Below are 27562 nucleotides of genomic sequence, written 5' to 3' on the forward strand. Positions count from 1 at the left end.
AGCACGTTTTTGTCGCAACGGTCATTTGTCTGCAACCTGTGCAATGAGAGGCACCAAACAGTACATATTAAATAAAGATGGTGTCCAACAGCATTAAATTCAGCTATACATGAAGGATTAAAAAACATGTTTGCTATTATATTCCTGAAATAATCTGAGCTCTTTTAAGAATAGAAAATGCAAGCTGCTTCTGTCCCTCACCACTACAGCACTCACATAAGGTCCTCAGGAGGTTTTGGATAGGAGTCTGATAAATGCGTGCGATATTGTTACAACTTCGGTCAGTGTCTCTTTACCATGTCTGGGGGCACCGCACTCTTCATTGTTCCCCCTCAACTGTCACTGGGTGCAAACAGGGATTGTGAGGGGAATCTTCTAGCATCAGGAAAGAAGCTGTGGTGCGCAGATGTCTCTGGATGAAGTGCCCAATGGCTGCATCTCCATGCCATGAATGCGAGTCAATAGTCCAATCTAACAAATACAAGTGGGTGTGATAATGGGGGCGGGGGAGATGCAGGAGGGATTGTGGCGAAACAGTCACACGCATAACACAGTCAAGGAATAACTCCCGCTGCCTCTCTGTCTCTCCCACTCCCCTCTCTCTCTCCGTCCTCCTCTTCTCTCTTCCAGCATGCTGCTCTCCCATCTCCCCTCTGCTCCTCATTTTCATATCAACTTGAACTATTCTTGCATTTAATATTTAATGGTTAACAGGGGACTCGCTCAGTCCGGCTCTTCCTCCCTCTTCCTGTCTCCGCTCGGCACTCCTCTCAGCACCTGTTAGTCTTCCTTTCCTCTCCGCTCCGCTCTGGAATCCCCTCTCTTTTTTTATGAGGAGTTTCTCTCTCTGCGCTATCACTGAGGTAAGAAGACGCTCCATTATCCTTCTGACTGAAGCTGCTTCTTTTCTTTATTTCACTTGTCTTCTGGACACCTACACTCGGGAAACTGAAGCAAAATGGCATTCTTTGATAAACTTGTTGGCGATTGACTGCTTTTTTGAGCATGGGATCGACAGTAGGAGCTAATGCAGAGAGCAACAGACAAGGGATTAGTCCTCTTTTATTCTCGGCCAGCCGACGGGTGCAACATGTGACTGGCACTGTTTGCTGTTTCACATTTCTGTCACACATCTGACACTCACCTGCGCGCCCACACAAATGAAGTTTTCACATCTCTAGATGTCTGAAAATAACTTGGCTCTAATTGACAAGGGCTCACTGTCACTGAGGCGGGTCAGGAACGATGCACTGACTATCAAGCTCTAATGAGAAGCTACACTGTACCGTATCATCTGCCTGTCAGCCAGCAGCTTGTTATTTAAAGGTGAACCAACCCGCTGCAGGGGCCAGTTGCATGTAGGACACAAGAGAAGTGGGAAACCTGTGTCCACACACCTACAAGCGGTAGAATGGTGGACAACAGATTGTGAGTTAATAAAAACGAAAGACAGGCAGGAGGATAAGAACAGCAGACCCTGAAGGGGGGAGTGAGAAGGTAGGGAACCGATAAGTGGGGAGGGGGCATCCAAGTCTGTGATATGACTCTAATTTAAAGTGAAGGAGCTAAAACAGGAAAAGCAGAGGTCGCATATTCCTGACTGCCAGCTCCTCGCAGCTTCATCCCTTCCTCTCAGAGCAGGAAACCCTTTAACCCTCTGTTAGACGCCATACGCAACGCATGATACAATAGTGTAAATTGTTGCGCAACTAACAGCCAGAGGGTTGTTGCCATAGGAGCCGAGGACAAGTTGAACCATTATCCTTGGCAGAGAGACATTATGTAGATGAGGTCCACGGGATAGTCAGAGTCCGACGAGAGCCCATGAAAACCCAGCTCTTTACTGGCTACGTTAATGTCACAACCCAGAGATGATGATGAAACTAGAAGATGAGAGAGAAATTCCAGCTGGCATCATAAGAGCGATCAATCATCAGCTCCCTGGGAGCCGCTGCGTTCCCGTGAGCTGTGAGCCACCAACAGGTCTCCAGGCTGCATGTTTGCTGCTGGAGCTGCTGGTGCCGGGCCCGCTCCGACTCACAGCCACATCTGTCAGGACTGGGAGGCAACTGACGGCGCACATCACATCACCACACACACACACACACACACACACTTGCTTACATATAAGCAACAGCTGCATAATGTGTGCTTGCTGGTGTGTGAATTAATGAGCTGCTGGAAACACGTTTTCTAAGGGTTTCAGCCTCTGTGTGAGGACCGTGAGAGTAATCTAGCCACGCAGGAAAATTCATCTTTCATTAAATCCTAATCGTCTACATCGCCCAGACTTTCACTTAATCGCTTCACGTTCAGTCGCTCTTCTTGTATGCTCATGTCCTTCAGATAATCACTCATTTTTGTTCAGGTCCCTTTACACACGGCAGCAGATGAACACAACTACTACACTAACAATATACTGCAGTGTTACGCACAACAAAGTCAGTTATATTCTTAAAATAAAGAGTGATCTTGAAGCCAGCTTGGGTTCATAATAGACTAAACCGTTTGAACAACACATCTTATGCATTGAAGGCATTGTCTCCTCCAACCCAATTTTGAATGAAAGTCTGATCTGTCCCTGGTGAACGATTGTTTAGGATGACGTGATGTTGCTTTTTCTGCATTATGTAACAGTAATGTCCACTTAAATCACATATTTAAACCAGACAGAGCAGTGTAACCGGACTCGATGAGTCGACAAAGCCTCAGTGATAGCTGGCTTGTTATGTGTCTTCAAGTTTGTTTGCATCTTATCATCTCTGTAGAAGTATATTTAGTTAGACACATTAAGATATAAATCGGGGAGGCAATCTCCCAAAAATATATGAGAGAAGTAAATACAGCAAATAGAGGTTCATATAGATGGATAGTGACATAGTAAAAGTGACATCAACCTCAACCGGAAGTGGAACGCAAATTGCATGTATATGAATGTGTTCTTCATATCAGACCAAGGCCAAAATACCTTCTCAGATGATTCATAAGCTGACAGCATGTACAGACAAGAGTAACCAATGAGCGACCTATTGGAAGCACAGGTCCAAAGGCAATATAGAAAATAAGATCCTCGCAGCATAATGCTTCCTGCACTCTTGATCCCGCGCTAAAAGCAGATAAACATAGAGGAATGGCGTCTGTCCTTTTTCTAAAAGCATTTGAGGCCAAATTAATGTTCTAAAAACACTTTTAAAGTAGTTGTGGGAAGGGAGAGCTTAAAATGCATCGATTTTTTTACAGGAGTATCCAACACAGTGAAAGGTTTAGTCACGCTATGTTCAGGTTAAAATGATCATCCTCAGCAAGCAGTGAGGGAAAAATCAATCACTACTCCCCCACAGAAATCGACAGAGTAGAAGCTTTGACAGACTGAGGATGGAAACAAGTTGACGATTCTCTCTTACAGTACATGGGGCAAGCAGGGCGACTGTGTGAATTGATTGACTTTCGTGGTCGGTTGTTGGAGGTACCATTAACTCCGATCCACTGAGAGGCTGATAGTGTCTCTCTCAAATAACAGCTGAGAAATCCAGCGTTCCACTTTCCCGAGCCGGAAGAACGTCATGGCTTTTATCGTCAAAGGACTTCACCAGTTGGCAGGCAACAGTCAGATGTTTGTTTCATCTTCAGCCAAGAAACACTGTTTGCTCCACGATGTGCTCCATCTCCTGTTGAGCTGACAGCAGGGACTTCACATGATGAATGACTCTTCTTACCTGTAATTCTGCTGAAGGTCAACAGACTGAGGCAATTTCTGATGGTGTCCTTGGATATATTGACAAAGAAAAGCTGTCTTCATTGCACCAATAGGTTCAGTGACAAATCTTTCGGCTCTCTTTAGAAGCAGAAGATGTATGTTTGAAGAGATTAGTGTGGACAGACGTGTTGCTACAGTCACCGCAGCTAATAATGCTCTTCATCCTTCGCCAGTTACCAGTCATTCCCCTCACCCCACTTGCATTTTAACATTAAATGATCCATACAGTTTGTCGTTTGAAAAGGGTTCCCTCTCTGGCCATCTCCCATGGGGCCTGGATCACAGATTAATAACCCTAAATTCACCACAAAGTGTCCACCCCCTCTTATGGCCGAGCTGGGATAAGCTCAAATACCTATGCTAGGAGAGAGTGGCACATCGGATCATGCCGTCAAGCATCTCACCTGATGTTGTTGTTGTGGATGATGTAGTCTTGTTGGTCTGTTTCTGGTCCAAATAGGTGGTTTTCCTTTGAAATTGGCTGTCCTCACCAAAGAGGAAATGTGGGTAAATGAGGCCAAGTATTTCCTCAGTCATGTGCTGAGCCACAGGGTAAAGCTCAGGCTACAAGTATCAGAACTGTAAGCACGATGGAGCAGACAGAACATAAGATATGAGGTGCTCCATAAGCCAAGAGAGCAGAGGCAGCTCCTGCTCTTCGAGAAAAGCCAGCTGAGGTATCCTGGACATAATCAGGATGTGTTGGGTTCTGACACCAATGTAGGGTCAGAAATTTGCAATTCAATTCAATTAGATTTCTGATCCATGCTTGAGTCTGTGCTTCCCTTTCAGTGGCTGACAACAAAATGTAAAATACATTTCCAGAAGCCCCATTCCACAGTTTGAACAATTGACCATGCGTGCACCTACAGTAGCAGCACTGGAGGGTGAAACTGCTGTGTTGGATACTCAACCCGCTATACTTGATTGTGAGATATTGTCTGCATATGTTAAGTCAGCCATACTGATATTTAATACATGGCCACATGGATATAGTACTGCACTTGGGACGTGTTTAATTTAATATCTAGGGATCGGTCAGTTTCAGCGAGATTGTGAATGCCGATCACTACCTGTCATTGCCGATCACAACAACCGATCACATGTGACAACCGGCGTTCTGATGAAGCCCTGCTGGTTGTGATGCGTCCGCTCCTCCCGACTCGCTGCTGACTAAGCAGCGGCATGTCTGATGTGGAGCTTGTTTCAATCTGTCATGCAAAGTTTGCATCCTGCAGCACATGCACAGGAAAATACTGTGCAGGGAAGCGCCTCCAAATGAAACACGCCATTTAAAGCGGCAGCACTTGACGGAGCACAGAGAGTTTTTCGGGCTCATGAGAGTGAGTCCACTGGTTCCTCAGCAGCATGCTGTGTAATATCCACAAGTCTGAGCGTGACATTCAGAATGACAAGAAATAATTATTAATTTAACCGAGCTAGATGACCAGGTGGTGTACGCGGAGACGGAAACAGAAACGACCAGATCCGTCGCCGTTCTGGAGTCAGGCGCAGCATTTGTTAGCCACCTGAATCTGAAACTTTTAAAAACATCCAGAGTGGCAACTTTCACAGATGCAGTGCACTGTGTCTCGCAGTCCCGCTACAGTATGTAAATATTTCAGGGACATAGCACAGTCTCTAGAGATTCACCAGCAACGTCTCACATCAAATAAAATGTTTTTCAGTTGGTCCTTTTGACAGAATAATTGCTGGATTCTGCAAGGTTTTTGTATTTTTGCCACCCTAAAGAGGTATATTAAAATGTGTCTGAATTAAAAAGATTATTTGTTCACATCATGTACACAGAAGGTCTCATCATTATGATATGATACAAATTCATTGTCAATCCATGTGATCGATATCGGTGATCGGCAGCAAAAATCCTGATCAGAGCATCCCCACTAATATCATTATCTTTCTGCGCACTGGAGTTATTTTGTTGGTGAAGGGAACTGTTCATTCCTCTGTTTGACTGCATCATTTAACTGAACGTCTAACTGGACTGGAAGTTCTTAAAAAGAAACTTGTTTTCATGCACTATTGTACTAGATGATGTGATTTTCTCCCTTTAAATGATGGCTCTTGTTAACAAATGTTACAATATATTGTTCAACTGACAGTATTGCAAAGTATTGCATCACCACGCCTGTACCGGTACTTGTATGGTATCACAAGATACCTGGCAATACACAGTCCTAATATAGTATAGACATTATATCTTTAGCCAACTATAGAAAGTTGGACTTTTCCGGCATACTGTGGAAACGCTTCTGGGTATCTGGAGGAGGATATACCGTCAAACAAATATTAATCTGTGGATAAATCCCGCGCTCTCATTGCTTTGTGAGTCGGTAAGAACCCAAAAAACATGACAGCCATCTCATGCAGGAGAGAGAATGGACGAGCTCTCCTGCATGTCCAGTCAGACATCACAGTGGAAGCTCTTGCTTCTCAAACTATTGCACTGAGTTTTGGCGAAACTAAATCAGTTGAGTAGTTGGATGTCAGCCTCATGTCAGTGTTCTTTTATTTCACAGACATGCCATTTGAAAAAACAAGAACCGCTGTGTCTGATTTCACAGACTGGAAGAAGGATCCTCTCGTATTTTATTTTCCTTTTCTATATATCTTTGGATTAAAAAAAAAATTGACAGTTCATTTGAAACCATCACAGTACTGCCAAATCTGCAAATGGGTTTTTAGGATGGGAGATCCTGTCTTTTTCAGACTTCAAAGTTGTCTTTCCTATTACGATATTACTCATACAGTTATGTTACAACAATTATGATGATAATATTGAAGCAAACAGAATAATAGTGTGGAATCGACTCATATTCAATTTCAGGTATTAGGATCGGATCGCTGTTAAAATGCAAATTGTCGCATCACTGGTGGAACACCTTGATATTCCTCAAGCAGTTTTCACTATCAACTAGTACTGACTTCCAAATTCCTGGAAGAGCGATGAGATTATATCAACATGAGATGAACTCACTCCAACTCTCAGTCACTCAAACTATCACTCAAGGAAACTATTTCACATCCATGTATTTAGAGGCATTTAGTTGTCGAAGTGGTTCAGAATGTTTACAAAGAAACAACCCTGCTCACTGCTGGTTAGAGGCTGTGGTAGGTAGACAAGGGGGGCTTTGGATTGTTGGCACTGAGGACAGAACGCCTCCTCTCGGTCCACGGTCTTCAGAAAACACAAGAGAAAAAAAATATTTGTAATCCACCCCCCTCCTGTTTATTTTGGGATGAGAGAAATACATCAGCATTGAGGTTCGCTTTATATAACGTTTGCACCGCCCCCCCCCCCACAGACTTCCTCCCCCTGTCTCTCTCTTTTCCTAACCGCTCACCCACTCAACTCATTCGGTCATTCGGGGAGACCCCTATTAACCGTTATCCTTCATCTTCCTCATCGCTGAGAATTTATTTAGAAGTCTTCAATTGAAATGCAAATGTGTGCACGTCCCCTGCTTTGATATCTCACAAGAAATGTCTGCTTCTCTTAAGAGTGATGCTTGACTTTAGACAGAGAAAGACTTTCAAAGTAGCTGCGGCTCCTTTCATCCCCTAGTTAGAAAGTGTGAACACTTCATGTAACATTGTGATGTTTCTCTTTTCACAGCCCCATGACTGTGCGAAAGGGAAAAAGTTTAGCCATCACCATCCAGGAGCATATGGCCATCGATGTCTGTCCGGGTCCCATTCGTCCCATCCGCCAAATCTCTGCTTACTTCCCTCGCCTCTCGCCCACTTCCTCATTCTCAGAGCCACTCTCACCAAATCACACAGTGGCAGCTCCCACTGCGCTCAGTCCTGGGGGTCAAGGTGGAGGCGCCTTTGGAGCAGGGGGAGGGAGTAGCGGCCTGTTGTCGCCGCTGTTACCCGGGGCAACGGCTGGTGGAGGCTCACTGTCAGCGACGAGCAGCATGGATACGTCTATTGAGATTGACAGCTGTGACAGCGATGACAACAGTGAGTTACCTGACTTATCATACGGTATCATCACTGCACTGAAATAAAGGTTCCCTTCATCTGGAAATGTTGAACGTTGATCAACATCTGATGGTGGTTCAGATACGATCAGATACGATCAGCATTCCATACTTTTATTGACCAAAGTTACGTCTAGCTATCTGTGGTGCTAAGGTATCATGCTGACCCACATCTGCTACCCCAAAATCTTTATGGAGGTGACTCATGCAGTTTTTCTATGGACCACGTAGGGTACGTCAGAGTGGGGGAACCCAACACAGTTAGTTTAGCTGGCATTGGTCCACTGGTCGTTTGACCTACACTACCAGGCCAAAGTCTGGACTCGCTACTCGACTTGCTACTTTCCACAGTGTAGATTCATACTGTAGATAATATAATATAATATAATATAATATAATATAATATAATATAATATAATATAATATAATATAATATAATATAATATAATATAATATAATATAATATAATATAATATAATATAATATAATATAATATAATATAATATAATTATATTACATTAGATTGTTTCATATTTTAGATGACTCAAAGTAGCCACCATTTGCTTTGTTGGGAGCGCTGCAAACCCTTGACCTTCTGAATGAGCTACATGATGTTGGAAAATCATTTCAAATGACGACCTTATGAAGCTCATTGCCAGAATGTCAAGAGTGAGCAAAGCTTTCATCAAAGCAAAGGGTGGCTGTTTTGAAGAATCAAATATAGGTAACTTTCTTCTTTAGTTACGACATAATTCTGAATTCAATGTCTTCAGTGAGAATGTAAATAGTCATGAAATGTTGCAAATAAAGAACCATCTAATGACCCAACTTTTCAAATTAAAGGGTGAAAAGAAATGATAATTTGACATATATATATATATATATATATATATATATATATATATATATATATATATATATATTTTTTTTTTTTTTTTTTTTTTTTTTTTTTTTTCTCTCTGAAACAGAGCCAAATGCAGTTGGTGAGCTATATGCTTATATTCTAAGCATGAAACGTACACAACAAATCACCCACAAGCTTGACTTAATTGGCCTCAAGATGCTTCTGCTTCAGAGTGTAAACAAGCTTAGATTATTCAGATGAGGATTTAACCCGACACGTTTCTGTGTTTTGAGTCCATCTGTGTTTTCTACCATTTTCATGACAACAACCACAAAACACATGTTTCCTGCTGCTGCTTAGCTTCTTATCGCTTGTCAAAGCAGTATGATTTATAGGCAGAAAATTATTCATTTATTTTTATGTTCATTGTTTAAGTCAATTCATTCTCATTAAAAACCAGTTTATGATTCACAGTCATGCAAACTGCTGATAAGCTCTCAGTGACTGCTTTTTCTATTTCATCTTCAGCTTTATACCGAAGCATATGAAGAGCATACTGGTGGCATCTGAACTAGTTCTACTTGTTCCAGCTGAGATTCAGGCTTCCCACATTTGAGAGTGACGCTGCTCAACACTTACACTGACTTTACATGTTAAAATGAGTTGTGTTGATTTAACAAACGCTGTGAAGCTAAACACTGGCAAAATCTGACTTGCAATTCCAAATGCAAATCCTGCCACAGCGACTCCCTTTTTCATCGTCTCCGCAAGCATGTGCGTCTGTGTCGTGTTCAACTCAATGAAAACACCGAATTATACACAGATTTCACCTTGTAATGCATTGTGTTTGCAGGCCAGAACAAGATGTCCCCGGAGGGAAAATAATGAAATGCTCTGTGAATGTAGATTTAAGAACTCAAAAGGCTCAATGAGAATATTGTGTGTGCGATATAAACACAAGTAAAATGAAATTTGAATAATTAACGCAACTTATTGTAGCAGGACAAAAAAGACTTGCTGCAGGTGGCTTTGTGTTCAGATATATTTCTGTGATGGCTGAGTATGAAATGTACGGCTGGGCAGCAAAAAAAGAGTCACTGAATCTTAAAAAAAAAGTCTTGCTGGTCAATAACAACAACTCTTTTGTGTATTCGCGACATTTAAAATAATCAATGCCTCTGATGCAAAAGCTTGAAGGCGACACAGATCTGATCCAACCCCACACACACGTCTGCGAATGGAGAAGAGTAGCTTCCTTACAAAAGGCTCTGAAATGCCACACTGGTCTTTTAATGCCTGCAAACACGTGTGTGGTGGAGAGAAGAAAGAGAAATGTGCATGCAAACTTTTGTGTTGTACACTGCAAGGATGAATACAACTGAAGAGACTGGCGATCAAAACAAAGGATAGAAATAACAGACCTCACCTATGGAAGTGATTAAAAGCCCTGGATCAATACTCCGAACCCAGGGAACCCCTGGAGTTATTTGGCTAGAGATGCAGAGATGAGACAGGGTTGACCACCAATATAAAACCCTCTGTGTAATCCTGACATTAATAAACAAAGCACAGTATCCTTCAGCTTTGAGAAGCAGGCGTCCATACAAGGTTCTCCAAAGCTCCCTCTAAGCCTTCAGAGCGTGGAGAGGATTATTCACGCAGCAAGAATCAAGAGGATCAAACAGAGATTCGGCGATAATCGTGAAATCTTCTTGAATGAGTCAGAATCCACAGCTGATGATCCTGGACGTCGTTCACGTTCGTAATGCCGGAGATGTGATTAAAATACATTTGCTATTAATATTCCTGTTTGGAATCAACACAACAACGACTTTGAATTATGAAACGATGTTGAAGGAAGGAACGTTTTAGATGTGTGTTCTTGTCCTCAGCCTCATTGGGAACGCTTGAGTTTGACCTGCTGTATGACAGAGCCACCAGCTCGCTGCACTGCACCGTCCTGAGAGCAAAGGTACCCATCACTCAAAACACAGCTTCAGCTTCTAATCTCGTTGCATTGTTCAAAGCACCTGAAAGTAAAAGCTTCTATAAAATGCATGCTTCTCCACTGTAAGTCAAACCTAAATTCGGATACCTCCTGGTTTTGCTTAGTGTGTGACTGCATGTGCATGCTAACACTCAAGGATGGAGCGCAGAGCTTCATTTTTTTATTGTCTTCCCCCGCGACTGTCACTGGTTTAAAAGAATCCCCTGGGAAGTCACAGCAGGATGTAGAAGATATCTTCATGAATATCGTCATGAATCATTTTTTCCAGTTCGGTATGCAGTTTCCGTGATGATGAAAATTGAGTGCTTGCCATCTGTTACATCAGTTGAATGTGAAACATCTCAGTTATGTGATTCCTTTGGTTCGGATAAATTCGTGGGGCCGTATATTCAAATTGGATTAGTGAATAATGTGTCACATCTCTCTGCTACACCTCCACAGCACCTCTCACAACGGCTTTTACGACCAAATATATGCAGCCCTGGAGGGTATTAAAATAGAATTCTATTTGATGCCATGCTACAAATAAGTATGAGTGCCATGAAGCGTTGATGACCTGTCTTTGTGCTTCAGATTCAGTTTGTAAACCTGCTCTTCAGCACTGCACATGTCAGCTGTTAAAAAACATCTGCACTCGACTGAACTCCTCCTTTCTATCACCTCTCTCTTGCTTCAAAGGGCCTGAAGCCCATGGATTTCAATGGTTTGGCTGATCCTTACGTCAAGCTGCATCTCCTCCCGGGAGCCTGCAAGGTTGGACTTCATTCTCACCAAATATTTCTGTATTCCTGTATTGCTCCGACGGCCAGTGCTTTTCAACTCTTAGCCAAATTCAAAGCTGCACTGTAAAAACCAGATGCGACGCAATAGAGTGCGACACAGAAATTGATCTTGCTGCAGATAGGAAAACTTGTGTTTGATTTCAATCCTCTATGATGCCGTCGGCAGGCAAATAAACTGAAAACCAAGATTGTTCGCAACACCCTGAACCCAGTGTGGAATGAGACGCTCACCTACTGTGGAATCACAGAGGAAGACATGTATCGCAAAACACTCAGGTAAAGCAAACAGGCTGGCACTCTTGCTTTCACTTCCTGTCTCCTGTGTTCTCCACTGCCTTCTGTTTCGGACAGATTTATCGTTTTCTTTTAATTCTGACCATTCAGACCACGCACACAACCTGCTCTCCATGTATATGTGTTGCCATTTGCTCCTTATCTCTGCTGACTCCCTCTCTGACACACCACCTCCATTGTGCACTGTTCACACATCTCAACTGTCCACAACAATCACAAAACATCTCCCCATCTCTTCCAACACCCTATCTCATTCTTTGCCTTCTTCCTTTTCCTCTTGTCAACTTGCAGTGACAGATTGAGGTCAGATGAGGCACCACAGGGTGTCTTTAATTTCATTGACCCCCCCAGTGGTGACCAAAGCTGTGAAATGTTTCCGCCTGTGAATAAAAAGTTAGCAGCGGTAGACGTGGGAGTGAAATTATAATGCGACTGATGGTTTCACTCTCAGGGGAAATTACAGGTAGAGACCCACCTCCAGCCTTCACTGGTGTGTTAAGAGCAGAGGAGTTCAAAATTAAGAAACAAGAAAGCTTTTCACATTTCACCTTTCAACTAATGTATCATTCATTTTTCAATGCTGTTTTGTCTGTGTACAGTACGTCACATGACCTAATTGGCGTGACACGATGGTAACAAACAACCTGTTCCATCACAAGGTCCTCTTCAAAGGCTCTGTTGACACTTTGACCTTTGTATCTCCATATTAGACAACATCCTCCAGGTCTGTTGCTCAGTGCTTCACTTCCTCACTTCGTCAGAGAACTTGTCAGTTTTTAGCCATTTTTGAATCTTTTCAGCCACATTACTCACGTAGAAAAACGTTTAATGCTTCATCTTTATTTTAAAAGCCAGTGAGTTTCTCTCTTGAATTATCTTATCTACAACTCTAAGTGAATGAGTCAAGTGAAGGCTGTTCTTTTATCCTGAATTGTGCTTCAAATAGTTAAATAAATAAATAAAAATATCAAATGAAATTGTAGTTTTATAATCAGGTGGTTATGGTATTATGTAAAATGTAAACAACCTATGGGGTTACTGTATCTTTGAGCAGTGTGAAACTCAATTCATGTTCAGTGAAAAGTCATTAACTGTCAGTGCATTAATATGAAAAGAAAACAGAAGTTATTTTTTCACCTTTACCGCGTACACTGCCTCATAAGACTAAGGATGTATTCTTCTATCCTTGAAGCACCATCAGCAGTTTTACTTGCCTTACTTCCTTTGCAGTATATATTCTTCTTTTTTTATGTGAAGCGATGTCATCAGGTTTCCAACATGTGTTGTGGGACTAGTCAATGTATACTGCCAATAAGAGTGGAATGTTTTATGGTGGAAATACATTTGAAAACACCCTCCCTCAGTCTATTTGTATTTGGCTCAGAATGGTTTTCTGGATTATGAGTGTGTTACATTGCCGTGACCTTTTGGAGTCTGGCTTCTGAACGCTCTCATATCACAGCCTTCAGACCAACACAAGAAAATAATTCAAATGGTGTCACTCCAAAAACCAAATTCGGCTAAGGAAAATAAATCTCGGGCTTAAAGGTGGCAAACTATCCCATGGAAAAGCTTGCAACACAAACTGACACCGTTCTTTACAATACAAAAAATAAATAAATAAAAAATCACACACGTCAATGGTGTGGTATGGTGGTTTGGATCTGGCACTGTATTTGTCTTTTTTCAACATCTGGTCAAGGTACCTTTTGTTTTGCTGTGAGCCAAAAAAAAGATGTAGTGATGTGTAAGCACAATGACAATTCAATCATGGAAGATGTTCTATGGATTTCATTGTACACTTTGTTTTATAGTCATGTGAAACGAGCGAGTGCTTTTCTGGTTCTGCTATTTTACACAATAAATTGACAAGTTTCCTAAATTCTGAAGCATAGAAATAGTGAAAACTGATCATTAACTAAATTAAAAGTGCACAAAACACTGACTTCGCCATTCCTACTCTATAGCAGACGTTGTGCTTTCCTTCTATTCAGCAATGATCATGAGATATTTTGGTTCTCCTCTACTTTGCCAACTCTCCGGCTCCGTCCGTGGAAATTCACATTTGTAACCTGAATGGCTTCTGGCTCAGATACACGAATTTGCAGTGAAATCCTTTCATCTCTCCGACTCCAACATCATCTCATCCCTTGTTCTTAGTCGTCAATACGCAGCTTCCCTGCCACCCACTGATGTATTTGGAAAGACATCACGGCAGGTTTAAATAGTCTTGATGCCTCCATCAATATGGATTAGCTCCACTTTGCGCAGTGCACTTGCTTTCTTCCTGCCCACAGCCAGGCCGATTCATTTCACCTCGCATGTGCTTCCGCTTGTTTAAGTTCAATTCGGCCTGAAGGTATTTATCAGTTTTTCCCTAATTGCGGCAACTTTCTTCTTCTCTCCTCCCACCTATGTCTCCCTTCTCCTCCTCTCAGGGTGTCTGTGTGCGATGAAGACAAGTTGACACATAATGAGTTCATTGGGGAATCGCGAGTGGCGCTGCGCCGTGTGAAGCCTGACCAGACCAAACACTTCAACATCTGTCTGGAGCATCCACCTCCCGTGAGGACAGAGCACTGGCTGTAGAGTAAACACGAGGACAGATAAGGGAGACGGACTGATGGGCGGGAGGAAGTTGAAATGATGTGTATGGAGGAGGGATGTCTGCACGGAGCAGTAATAACCAATTTATTAGCCTGTCTGCCAGACAGCCTCGTATTCTCAAGCAAAGACAGACATCGGAGATCGCAGCACAGCAGAGACAGAGGCGGTTGAGTTGTCAGTAATTTGATTTCCTGACACTTGGAAGTGTATAAAATAAAAACAAACGACGAGGTGACAAAAATAGAATGCTCTGCAACAACATGCCTTCAGCTGAAAATCACCACGACTGTGAAAAAGGCATTCTCCCATCCATGAAGCCACAAATTTAAAAAGCCTAAACTTGGTTCCCTCTCAATCCTCGTCAGACTGTTGTGACCCCTGCAATAATTGGAGTTTCACACTTCAAGGGCCATTATGAACTTATCCAAAGTGCCTGAACTGCAAGAACTACAACTTCCATCGATAACCTTTTAGCCATATATATATATATATATATATATATATATATATATTTTTTTTTTTTTATTTTTTATTTTTTTTTATTCACTCATATGATCCAAAACAGAACTTAACTACTGTAACTGTTGCTCACAGTATCTGCAAACAACTACCTTTACACTAGACATTTCCATTCATTCTGATTTGCAACAGAAGGTAGTCTCACTGGTAAAGTGACGCACTACTCCATGGCCATTGTTTACTCAGCAGGTCAAAGCATTGGGATGACAACAAATAGAACATCAAAACTTTTCGTGAATAGCACAAACAAGCCCTTACTCTAGCTGAATGTTGGCAGGGTCAGATGGTAAAATGCTACAAAGACTGAGCATTAAAGGGACATAAAAAGTAGCAGCGGAGTGGAGGGGGATCAACAGAGCAAGAGATGACAAACAAATGGATTAAATATTGAAAGCTGTCGAAGCAGGGGGCATTTGTGTGAAAAGAGATGGGAGCAGGAGGGTTTTTTGTTCTTTATGAGGCACAAGATCTGTTGGTATTAGCTGGCCACCGGGGGCCGCTGGCCACGGACCGATCAAACGGTTCTGTCATCCTGGCAGCCGGTGGCCGCTCTGTCATTTTCAAAGTGGCCTCTGCCTCCTCTGTGCAACACATTGTCCTTCCTCCATCCATCTTGCACTGCTGCTATGATCAGTCAGTCAGGAAGAATGTGTCATTTAGGATGTCTCCCCTCTTCTCTTCTAGCTTCCCTCGCCAACAGCGATGAGCACGGCGTTACGTGGAATCTCCTGCTACCTGAGAGAGGTGACCAAAGCAACCTTACCATTGTCAGCTCATCCGTTATCATCACCCATGTTGACATTTACATCTTGGCTGAGTTTTGGTGGAGTGTAAAGAGTTGAGCAAAACATGTGGGGCGTAAGGGAGGTGGAACATTAGTAGGAAGGAGGTGAGGTGAGAGGGCACGATAACAGACTGTTAAATAATGAAGAAGATTCATTCTTGTTTGTGAGGTTGGTCGGCGGAGACAAATGAGCTGCAGCGAGGAGAGCCTGTTTAAGTTATGTGCACAACACATTGATTTGCTTTAAACATTTAACTGTTGCCGTATCGTCATCTCCCAGCTGGGACTGCGCATAAAGTCAGAGTGGAAATAGTGTTTCATTTGAAGGCAGTGTTGACAATAATCTAGACAGATGACAATGTTTCAAAGCACCTGTGTGTGTGTGTGAAATAAATGTGTTCAGCTGGAGGAGGAGGGACAGGAAATGAACTGTCAAAACCTTGCAATTAGCTGTTTTACAGCGGCTCACCTTCTCAGCGCCACATTGATGTCAATTGTAAGACGTACAAAGGATTAAACAACCGATAAAATACATTTTTAGATAGTGAGACTTTGGTTCAATATCGTAACTTAGAAAGTATTTGCAATTAAAAAAAAAACATTCTATGGAGACTCTGATTCAGTCTCTGTTTTATTAGAATGAGATGGGTATCTGTTTGTAATCTTCTGAGGTGACTGTACTCTGAAGCCCTGCCACTGGTATGTACTTTACACCGTCATTTTCAGAGGCATTAATCCAGCTTTAGGAGAAGAAAAGGTTTCATAGGAGCCAGGACATGGATAAGTTGTTCAGATAGCCAGACTTATTGATCAACACATGAATTGAGGTTGGCTGGATAGAAACGGTTTGTATACTTACTTGATATGACTGAAACATGAAACAACAGAAAAAAAACAAGAATAATTGATGTATGACCCTGACCAATCACAACGGAGCAGGCGTGGTCGTTGATGGCTGTTTTGTATGGTCCAATATGATCTTAACAGCTCCTGAAATGAGTAGGACACAGGCCCCTTAGTGAAGGTAATATATTAATATTCTGAGGACCTCCCTTCCAAGAGTTCACACGTGGATGACAAATTTGTATTCAATACGTCAATTATGCCAAATGCACAATAAATACTAAATAGAAAACTATTTTTTTTCCGCATATTGAAGTCTATGTGCCTACAAAAATGTGTAAATGAGAAAAAAAATCTATAGCTAAACTTAACTGCCACTAAAAAGGTTGTGGTAGACTGTTTGACACCTTTTTTAATCTGATGTTTTTTCATCTGGACTCTCTTAGTGAAGTACACGTGTTTCCCTCCATGCCGTTCCGATGTGTGGAACCAATGCTCCTCAGGACTCACTGACCCAATTTGTCAGAAACCGTCGCACGAGCTTGTTCTGGGAGTAAACAAATGCCAGCAGTGCTAAATATGACATGAGAAAGCTCTGATGGGCACCACTGACCTTGCTGTTTGAGTTCATTCATGGTCTGGTGTGGATGTGTTCAGGAGGCGAGTTTTTGTTTGAGCGAACTGCACTGTCATTGCCAGTTCTACTACCAGGCTAACGTGAGTGGCAGTTTTGGGTGAAGCCCTGAATCCAGGCCACTAGAATGCAGTTTTCAATGCAGTTAAATGCAGAATTTTTTGAAAGCCCCGGTCACTTCATTGTGGTCATGTGTGTTGAGAATCTGTCTTGGCAGTGTCACTTGTATAAATGTTGCTACTGGGCCCATTACTCTTACTCTGGGGTGCAAATTATTCATAAATCAAATCATTCCAGAAAACAAGAAAAACGCAGCAGAATTATCTAAGTACTGCTCTCATACTCAGTTCAACATGAAGGAAAAGAAAACATATGGGATATCAGCAACCTAGAAAAATGAGCAATTGGAGTAGAATTCACATAAAAATGTGTGGTGATGAAAACGTTGAAACGTGAAGAAGAAGCGTTAAAACAGCTGTTCATGAAAGAAGCGGTCTAAATGGAAAATCAGCAGTAGGTACCAACATTAGCAGTAATACATGCGGAGAAACTGTGAACAAATTTGGTGGCAATGTAGGTCATGGAAGAGGTGGCATGTTGTTTGCATGTATACAACGGAGTACATGGCAAAGAGCCTGGTGAGTGAGGTGGAGGTGTGCAGTGCTGTTGCTTGACTATCAGTGGCGGGGCCAGTTTGATGCAGATGATCTCCTCAGACATTACATTACAGTCAGTTCTGCTTGCCGGCAAATGTTGCAAATGTTCTTTTCTTAATTTTCCGTTTATTTTCTTCCAATTTCCTTGTGTTTTCATTAGGTGAGGGATTCAATTAAAAAAAAAATCGAGTTAATTAGAGAACTTGTGATTCATTAAACTCAATTAATCGCAGTTTAATGGTATAAGAATATTTGCCACATGAAGCCACATTTTTCAGTTTGAATGAATTTGGTATATCACTGAATCAAATGATGGACCCATATTCATACATTTAAACAACAAAATATTGTTTATTTTGCATCAGTTTGACAATAGCACAATAAATCACATTAGTGGCTATGTTCAAGTTTTTATATCACCTTATTTAAACGAAAGCTCTTTCAATGTCTTGAAAATAGTAGTGGAAAAAGTAGTGGAAACCCTGGCCATTGTGTAGTGAAAAACTTCCCTGAACAAAAGCAAACAGATGCTTTTGTTTGGAATTCCTCCATGTTTGTTGTTGTTGTTGTTTGTCACTGCCTGATGTGGTCCGCCAAAAATTCCGGGACTGGATCTGGAAATTGCGCATGTTTTACCAACTGACACTTACTAGTAAGCACATGCGTCCATGGTTATATCGCACACAGGCGATGACGTTTTTTTTTTTTTTTTTACTTTTTCAAATGTTCACTTCTAAAGTGTAGATTAAGGGTTAGGGATAGGGTTAGGGTTAGGTCTGTGCAGTTTGGCTGTGACAAAGAAATAAACCAAAGTAACGCTCGTTTACCGTCAACCGGTTCATCTGTAACTTCCTGCTCCAGCCCATAATTTCCGGCAGACTAAAGAAACTTGAATTTAAATCATGAGATTGTATATTTACATCAGTAGCATCTCATAAATGTATATTACATAAGAATGTAAATTATCAATCATTTAGTCATTTAGCAATTCATTGACAACAGAAGTGGTTTCAGGGACCGAGACTTGAAGTGGGTGTGTCATTAAACAATACTTTCTTTTGCTACATAGCAGGTCTTTTCCACACCTATTCCTCACACTCCAAATAGATCCTTCCCTTCATTTGAGACATTTATTGTACTAAAGCAGTGCAACCGTCAATGTAATTGAAAAGCACTTTTCACAGATCTAAACCAAAAATAACTCAAGTTCTATTCTGACACTGACACTGAACCACGGTTTCAAATGTAACGCACAGTTGATTGCTGGGCTTATGGATTGAACCAACTGACTCTATAAAGCATGTGTCAGTAAATGCATGTGGGCACTCAAAGTGCCTCCCAGTGCACAGTCCCAGCAGTGACGGCGCCACCTCATAGAAATGCAAAATATGTTAACTGCCGGCTCCATTCCCAGTTCTGATTTGTAGGATAATTGTGCGCCTCCTCTTCCCTGTCATGTGGCACCTCCATTATGGCGACCAGATGCAATAGAAGCCCTGCACTCCATTATGAATAACATCTATCACGGCTCTCTTAAGCTCCCCTTGGACTCCTGACAACAAAATGATTTTTGCTGTCATCCAATTCTCGACACACATGGCCATAATGCAGCCTGACAATAACAGGTCTCCAGGGAGCATGCCAGGAGCCAATCTCAGTCAGGTGAGGATTCATGCTTTGTTTCAACAAGCATATTGACTCCTTCCATGCCTCCAGTTGGAGGTGAAGAAGAGCTGAGGACTGACTGAACAGATGCCGTCTGTGTGGCTCTGGTCACTCTGCAGAGCATCGGTTGCATTACATGAAAGTATCCAAGCTCACTGATCGCGGACTTACTCTCTCAGGCAGCGCTAATACTACGACCCAGCATCAGTTAGGGACCATCAAGAAATTCTAACACGGTCAAAGTATTAGTGAAATCTTCAATAAGGCAATGAAAAACAACTGTTTTAGGAGAGACAAAGACAAAGGACTGACAGTTTGTATAATGATTTAGAGAATAGAATGTGACTATATGATCATTTAGTCAGATTCTTTCTAATATTCCTTCAATAGCATCTAGGAAATGTGCGCAGACTGGTCCATAGTTCAAGTCAACTGTTCAGAGACATGAGATGCAGCAGACAGACGGCTGATGACAGTGATAACCATCCTAAACCTTTCAATTCATCTCTTCAATGTTCATAAGAATGTTGACAGACGTCTGTGTAAATGGAGCATCACTCCATAATAGTATGTCAATCCAGTTAACCTTCCACTGTGTCACCAATGTATCACTGTCACATGACTCACTGGAGTTGCACATGCATTTCTGATATACTTGAAAAAGGTAAATATATACAAGAAAGCAAAGAAATTCTTCTTTAAAATGCCATTCAAGAGACAGGCTCATTATTGTGGCTCATTACACCATTGGAGGACATTTCAGATGCAAAGTTCATCTTTCTCTATTTTCTGTTATGCAGAAAATACCAAATTTGAACCGCTGTTAACATGGCAAGACCAATCCAATCGTGCCAACTTGTTTGAAGTTTCTGAAAAGATATGCAGTCCAATTAAGCAAAGACTGAATGAGATTCACAAATATTAATAATAAGATTATTAAGAGTTCTGTGTACTAGAAATATCATACTGAACCGTAGTATTTCTTTGTAGCGTCTGCACCATTGCGTGGGTGGCAGTTCCAATAAATGGTCTTTGCAATGCACTTTTGACATCAGATATTTAGAACTACTGTATATACCCATATATGGGACACAGGCGAACCATACAGGCGAGTTTTGTTTTGTGAACTTAAATCCCAGCATATTTAAACCTCAGATATAAAGCTGTGAAGGCACTACATGAGGCAGCAGGAAGAAACCCCGCAGAGTTCCAAACACTGCTCTCCGCCTGCAGGCACTACTGAGGGAAAATTTACCACAAGGGAATAACATTCCCTGCTGTGGGAAGGAGGCAGGAAACTGGAATGCTAGTGAAGCAGGAAGCTTCCCTGTGGCATCGACGTCCTTTGTTCCTCATGTAGTAATCTTTTAGAGAGGCACGGGCCAGGCCCTGCAGCCAAAGAGAATCATGACTTGTTCTTGTTTGAGACCCAGTCCGTCATCAGAGATGGTGGAAAGGAAGTGACTGGGTGTTGGCATTCATGCACTTGTCTGTCTGTGACCCATCGCATTCAAGGTTGTTTCATGCGCCTACTGTCATCCATCTGCTTCTCCCACCCACAACTGCACCAGCCGTGAGACCAGTTGTCACTCATTTATTTTCCTCTTCTTAATGAGTCTCCTGCAATTGATCTGTGAAGGGCTGCGTTCGCTCGCACCCGCAGCATCATTTCTACCTTTGAAAATGCCCAGCGCCTTGTCAAGCGGATGCTCAGATCACGCATAATTGAAGTGAATGAAATAATGCAAGAAAATGAGTCCACAAGACAATGTAAAGCAACATGAAGAGCCATGAATGAAGGGGTTTAAGAATGTGACATATTGATCGACGTGCCATGTCTTCATCTCGCCTGGAGATAAGACTTAATGAGAGACGGAGAGATTAAAAGGAGAGAGAGATAAAGATCAGATCAACTGGTAAAATGAAATCACGCATTTGAACAGTTCACGTTAACCATTGACTTTCCTCCATCGGCCCTCTCCCCCTTGCTTTCTAATACCTGTCACGCTGCGTCAACTGTGTTATTGCATCTGATGTCAAATTCCGTCTTTAGCTCAGGAAAACCAGTCGAGCCAGCAGCGACACAATTTAGCTGATGCTTCTCTCTGTCGCAGGCAGCCCTTTGCTCTGCGAGCTCAATGAAGTCCTCTGTCAGATTCATCTCCAATCCATCCATTTAGTCTGCCTTTAATATCACAGATGAACCTTCACGGTTGATGAATGTATATAAAGGCCGTTTTAAAAGAACATTAACAACCCAGGATGATCACTTCCTTCTACATTATCGATGTCAGAGGCAATTCACTTTGTCCAGGCCATGACAGATGCCTGGACTGGTGTGACTTCAGTATAAAGGATTATATTACTACTCGTCCTGATGAAAGTTCAACCAAACCATAGATTTACTCCACAAATAATAAGTCCACCTGTTGTGTCCCTGCAGTGGGAGATGGAGCAACAGAGAAGTCTGGAAGAAAGAGGACGTCTGCTGCTCTGCCTCCAGTATGTCCCTCCGGCCGTGGATGAGGATGGACAGGGCGAACTCAAGGAAAGGTCTCGGGGAGGTCTTTGCGTTGGGGTGAAACGCTGCGCCCACCTAGCCGCAATGGACGTCAACGGCTATTCCGATCCCTATGTCAAAACGTAAGGATGACTCTCAAATAAGTCTGTCGTTGACAAATAATTTGAGTAAAACATGCTGGCAAATAGTGAGACATGCCCATAAAGCAGTCTGCAGCTGATGGATTGACATTTCAGCGGCCTCATCTCAGAGCAATTTCAGCCGACCCACCCTCCCGCCTCCACCTTAATATCCTGTGTGTTTGCTCAAACTGGCCCTTGGCTCATATTGACCCCATGAATCACCTTCTCCAGAGTGATGGACGACCCCAGCTAGCCTGTTGCAAGGTAATAGTGACAGATGACGGCCTTACATGAAGATGGAAGCCATTGAGTAATCTCATACACATACATCAGGATTGTGATCAGGATATATCAACAGCCCTGAAATTAGATGGAAAGATATCAGGATGGTGCTATGCTACACCAGCAGTATTAGGAAACTGGTGGCTAAAGCTTTTTTAAAAGAGTTGAGTTATGCGCTCTGACACAAACCTGACGTCAGGTCTTATCTCCAGGAGCTTTTAAGATCCCACTTCATTTCTACTTTTGGTTTTCTCGTAGCTCCTTCGGGTATTGAGGTTGTTACAAGCAAGAGTAAATCACTAAACAACCCTGCTGCACACACACAAGCCACCATCCTGGCTTCACTCACACACTGATCACTCTTGTTCTTCCTGCTCTTCCATCCTCCGTACCAACGCATATATCTCTCTTATACATCCACACGAACACACCGTCTTTCATTTGGGATGCGTGTGCACATCTTCGCCCTTTGGCAGAAGATTTTGCTCAGATGCTTTGTTGTGTCTGAGAGCGTGTGGGAACATACGCTCCTCGAGCTGTGGGTGGTGGGTGGAAAGCAAATGTGAGTAGAGATTTGGCCGTGCTCCTTCCAGCTGGCTTAAAAATAGCCAAATAGTTTAATGACAGCTCGTGGAAGCATGGTGAGGCGAGCGCTCACTCAGGGACACTGCCACAAATGACATATTTAAAATAACAAGTCACAGGAAGTGGCGGTACTTCCGTGATGTCTGAAGAGGAAAACCAGAGAATATGAGTGAAACTCGAAACAAGAATCAGAGCAATGCTGTTGAGGGTTTATTTTTTCTGTTACAGGCCACAGGTTCAGCCTCATTGTTCAAGTCAAGCGTATAGTTCAGCAGGTTGAAAAGATGTGAGCTGCTGAACCATACTAATTTGACCGTACACTATGAATTTTGAAACAGAAATAATAGTCAATCTCTTGTAAGCGTAGTGGAATAATTTGGTCTTCTAATGTCGCGTTACATTTTCATCTATTCAATATGATTTGTGAACACGCATTTGAACATATTTTCTTAAAAAAAAACATTTTTTATTAACTCTATTTCTCTCATTTCTTACTCACGTCGTTGGCATTTTTATCTGAAATATTTCTATTCTGTGTTCAATGAACATCCTTTTTTCCCCCCACATCCTTAAGACAGACTTGTCTGGGGGCCACTATGGCGCTTTGCCTTCATTTATGCGGCCCTCGTGAGTTCACAGCAAAATACGTCCCTTTCCATTATCCAATAGTAATTGCATTCTAAAAGGCACTAAGTGTAGAAGTATATCTTGTCCGTAAAAATAAATCAAATACATTGTAGTAAAATGCCTTTATGACATTATTTACATTACATTTACTACTGTGTGTGCTCTTCCAAATATCTTTTAGCATTTATCATCCATATACAGAATAATACAAATATATAAACTGAGAAAAATGCCGTCCTCTCTCCCAGAACATGATGCCTTACACCTATCAAATTATTCTCCAACACCATTGTGATGGTTATGGAGATATGGACTGCTGACCTCTTCTCTGCGGCGCCCACTTCTGGCCCTATGTAGCTGCGACTGACCTCACTCCTGTAGGGTCTCGTACAGGGAACGGGAGCAAGAAAAAGAATGCCTTGCCCACAACAAGGTTCCCGGGTTTTCTGGAGTGGCTAAATTATAAATGATGCCATGATCGAGAGATGCTCCTCACTAGCCACTGGAAATAACACACAGAAAGTACAGAAAAAGGAGCTGTCTGTCTGCTGATATGAGCCTTTTTATTCTTTCATCTGACTCCTGCAGCTGTTTCACCTGAAGTGCTGGCGCAGAGTCGGCAAACTCCTCAAAGCAGCACAAGCAGCACACTACATCAAGGATCTCGTTATATTTCTGTACACCTGGTGTTGTAGACTCTCACCCAACCTACGCATTTCCAACACAAACTTGTGAAAAAGAAAAGTCCAACAAAGGATGTTATTATGAATGTAGATGACAAGTAGCACAGAGAAACCATGCAGGCTGCATTCGAAAACACAGACTGTGGTCAGCCAGGACTCGCATGCACACAGCTGAAGGGTCCAACTGTCAGAGACAAAAAAAATAGAAAACAAATCATCCCTGAATATCTAACAATTTCTTTGGCGAAAGCTTTTTTTACAAAGATTCCTGCCTCAGATCTGGATGACATTGTGATGACTATGTGATTCCCCCAGACACGGCTGCCACAGATCTGTCCTCTGAAGTAACGTCTGAGAGAACATGATACATTTCCAGCCAGCCTGACCTCAGACAGACATGTCTGCTCCAGACAGGCTCATTGTTCATCTCAGCAGGCTACGACTGGAGAATGACGAGGACCCACTCTTACATTTTGTTACAGGTACCTGAAGCCAGACGTTCACAAGAAATCCAAGCACAAAACTGCAGTCATTAAAAAGACCCTAAACCCAGAATTTAATGAGGTGGGTTATCAGGTTCATGTGCGTGTGTGTTGGCGGAGTGTAAGGCACGGATGCATGGAGCGTACCAAGGTTCCCCAACATCCCTGAGAAACAGCCCATTATTGTTGCCGCACCTTCTGCCTCAGTAACATCACTCTCCTTCCTTCCATCCAGGAGTTCTTTTACGAGATCTCCTTCTCGGAGTTAGCCACCAAGACGTTAGAGATCACCGTGTGGGACTACGATATTGGGAAGTCAAATGACTTCATTGGTGAGTCGCAGAAATCGAGCTGATGTCATCACTTCTGAGGAACTCATTAGCTTTGGGGTCACCCAGAGCCAGGGTGACACTGCCTCACACATCATCGCCATAAACGTACACAGCTGAGATACGCCGCAGATTTAACCATCCAAGTTTCCTCTGGGAAAGGATTTAACTTTAACGCTACATTACTTGGACATGGAAATGAACAAGTGTATGATAATAGCAATGCTGCTGTGTTTTTATCATGGCAGGATTTGTTTGAATGTGTGACTTAGGGACAGGGCTAGGAACACATCATTATGGCTCAGTCTCCCACTATGATTCAGCTGCAGCTCCATGCCTCCTTGCAAAGCAGGCAAACGCCCGTCTAAAAGACATTTCTGAGAAACATCGCCTGTGTGACCCAGTTCAGAGTGAACAAAACAGGCCTGAGGTGTGCTCTGAAGTGCCACACTGCCAAAGGGCAAGTTGAAGAGGGAAGATCTGCGGTGAGCTGTTGGGATTCGTGTTGTCATGACAGAGCCCTCCTTACGCCTGAACACTGATAAATTAAAGCAAATTAAATCAATTAAACTCTACAGAGCGCAGAGAGGTGAGAAGCCAGAAGTAGAAATGAACATTTTCAGCCTTGACTAAACCGGCACGTAACCGGATTGGTTTAGATGAGCTCTGGCAGTGTTAAATGTTGCTGCGATATCACTTTAAAAACACACAAACCTTTCTTTTTTAATCTGTATGAGATTTTTAAAAATGTCTCCATATATTGAGAACCAAAGACAGAGAGCAGGTCTGTTGAGGACTGCTTGAACCGAGTTGTGAAATGTAATAATGCAACATTTGTGATCAGCATATCATAGAGATGACCAGTTGCGTTCATGCTTTAGCGTTTAGTGATGAACTGGTTAAATAAATGAATGAATAGTCATGGCAAATGTTTGACTGAAGACAGCAAAAAGCCTCACTAGTTCACAGAGACCATCAAACACAAGCGCTGACACCATCAAACACAAGAAACCAGAACTGGGGAGGACATTTCCTTGAAGAATCCAGGATTTTTGGACCTCTCATTATTATTATCAGAGAAAAGAAAATATTGAAATGCTGTCCCCTCATGGTGCTCTGTGGTGTGTGTGCGTAGGTGGCGTGTCTCTAGGGTGCCACTCACAAGGGGAGACCCTGCAACACTGGATAGACTGCCTGAAGAACAAGGGACAGAAGGTGGAACGGTGGCACACGCTGACCAACGAGCTGCCCGGATCCTCAGTGCAGGAATGAACTGCTCCTCTTGACTGACACTGGCCGAGCAGCGGGACGTCTTGCAGCATGGCTTAGGGCATTTTCTGCATGATAATGATGGGTTGATATTCCATTTACTTTGAGACATAAATGAGTTAATAATTCACAGCCGCATCGCTGACTGTTAGATCACTGCGTTCCTTTCGGGGAGGACTGGAATATCCGGCATATTTCAACCATAACCATCCAGCTGGCCCCAGTCCGGACAGATCATACCTCAGATCAACCAAACATGCAAGAAACATGAAGAATTAAAGAGATGTGACTGCGTGCTCGGACCATCATGTCGTTCTCCGCGCCACGTTTGCCTGCTCAAACCAATCTGTCAAGAGATTTTCATGAACCTTTGACATAAATTCAGGCAGCACAACGACCCGTCCCTTTGCAATAACCTTTCACATAATGCTTCCGAAGAATGTCAGCTGCTGGCGTCAGACATTAATGTTTCTACTGCCGTGATTGTCCTTCGATTTTCTGGAGACGGCGCACAAAATGAAGACAGTGGGTTCTTCCACGTTGATGGCTTGTGTCAATTACTTGCATGTTTGATGTTGTTGGAGCAAATTAAGAGTCAACTCTGCTGCAGGACGACCCTTTCTCATGTTGTTGTCCCCACCAAGTATTATCTTTTTCCTCCAGATAACCATGAATTATCAAATGGCACAAGCGCAGGTGTATGCAGGGGCTGTTCGGGAGGCTTATCTGCTGCATGGTAAATGGAACTGTTGACGTGAAAATGTGTACATGGTGTAAAGCACAGTGTTGTCTGATTCCATCCACAGCACTGTTCTATTTGTGGAATGCGTTTTACAAGCTGTGGCTTCTATCTGTCATCAGTGGAAAAAGGCATGCTGAATAAAACCAGTGGCGTTCATTTGTACATGAACTACTCGACTGTTGGTTGACTGGGGACGTTGCTTCTCTCCATAGACGATGGAGTTGATGTCAAACTCGAGCGCCAAATGCGCCAAAATGATAGAAAACAAGCCTACACTGACCCCTAGTGGTTTGCTAGTGAGAGTGCAACATACTAGTCAACTAGATTCAGATAAATCTCAGAATATTTTGCTCAATAATACATCTTACTGGATTAAAATAATGATTTAATGATATTTTTTTGTTTTAGTTCGCCATATATCATCTCTAAAGAAGGCATTTCTATATATTCCTGGGGCCAGGCCATAGTTGTGATTTGTCTCGAGGCCTTTGTGATCGTTCTTTCACGTTGACCTTGTTCC

At 42.5% G+C, this 27562-nt stretch overlaps 1 protein-coding gene across 1 annotated transcript; it reads left to right on the plus strand.

Annotated features, from left to right (window-relative positions):
• Positions 1-555: 555 nt before the first annotated feature.
• Positions 556-27229, plus strand: doc2a (double C2-like domains, alpha). Its single transcript, XM_053866274.1, has 11 exons — positions 556-863; positions 7395-7744; positions 10501-10580; positions 11295-11369; positions 11565-11674; positions 14131-14257; positions 15503-15562; positions 21844-22043; positions 24703-24784; positions 24938-25034; positions 26167-27229. Exons 2-11 carry the CDS (start codon positions 7399-7401, stop codon positions 26301-26303), a joined length of 1314 nt encoding a protein of 437 aa, XP_053722249.1. The 5' UTR covers positions 556-863; positions 7395-7398; the 3' UTR covers positions 26304-27229.
• The last annotated feature ends 333 nt before the right edge of the window (positions 27230-27562 follow it).

Source organism: Synchiropus splendidus, chromosome 5 (assembly GCF_027744825.2).
Source record: "Synchiropus splendidus isolate RoL2022-P1 chromosome 5, RoL_Sspl_1.0, whole genome shotgun sequence".
Classification (NCBI taxonomy): domain Eukaryota; kingdom Metazoa; phylum Chordata; class Actinopteri; order Syngnathiformes; family Callionymidae; genus Synchiropus; species Synchiropus splendidus.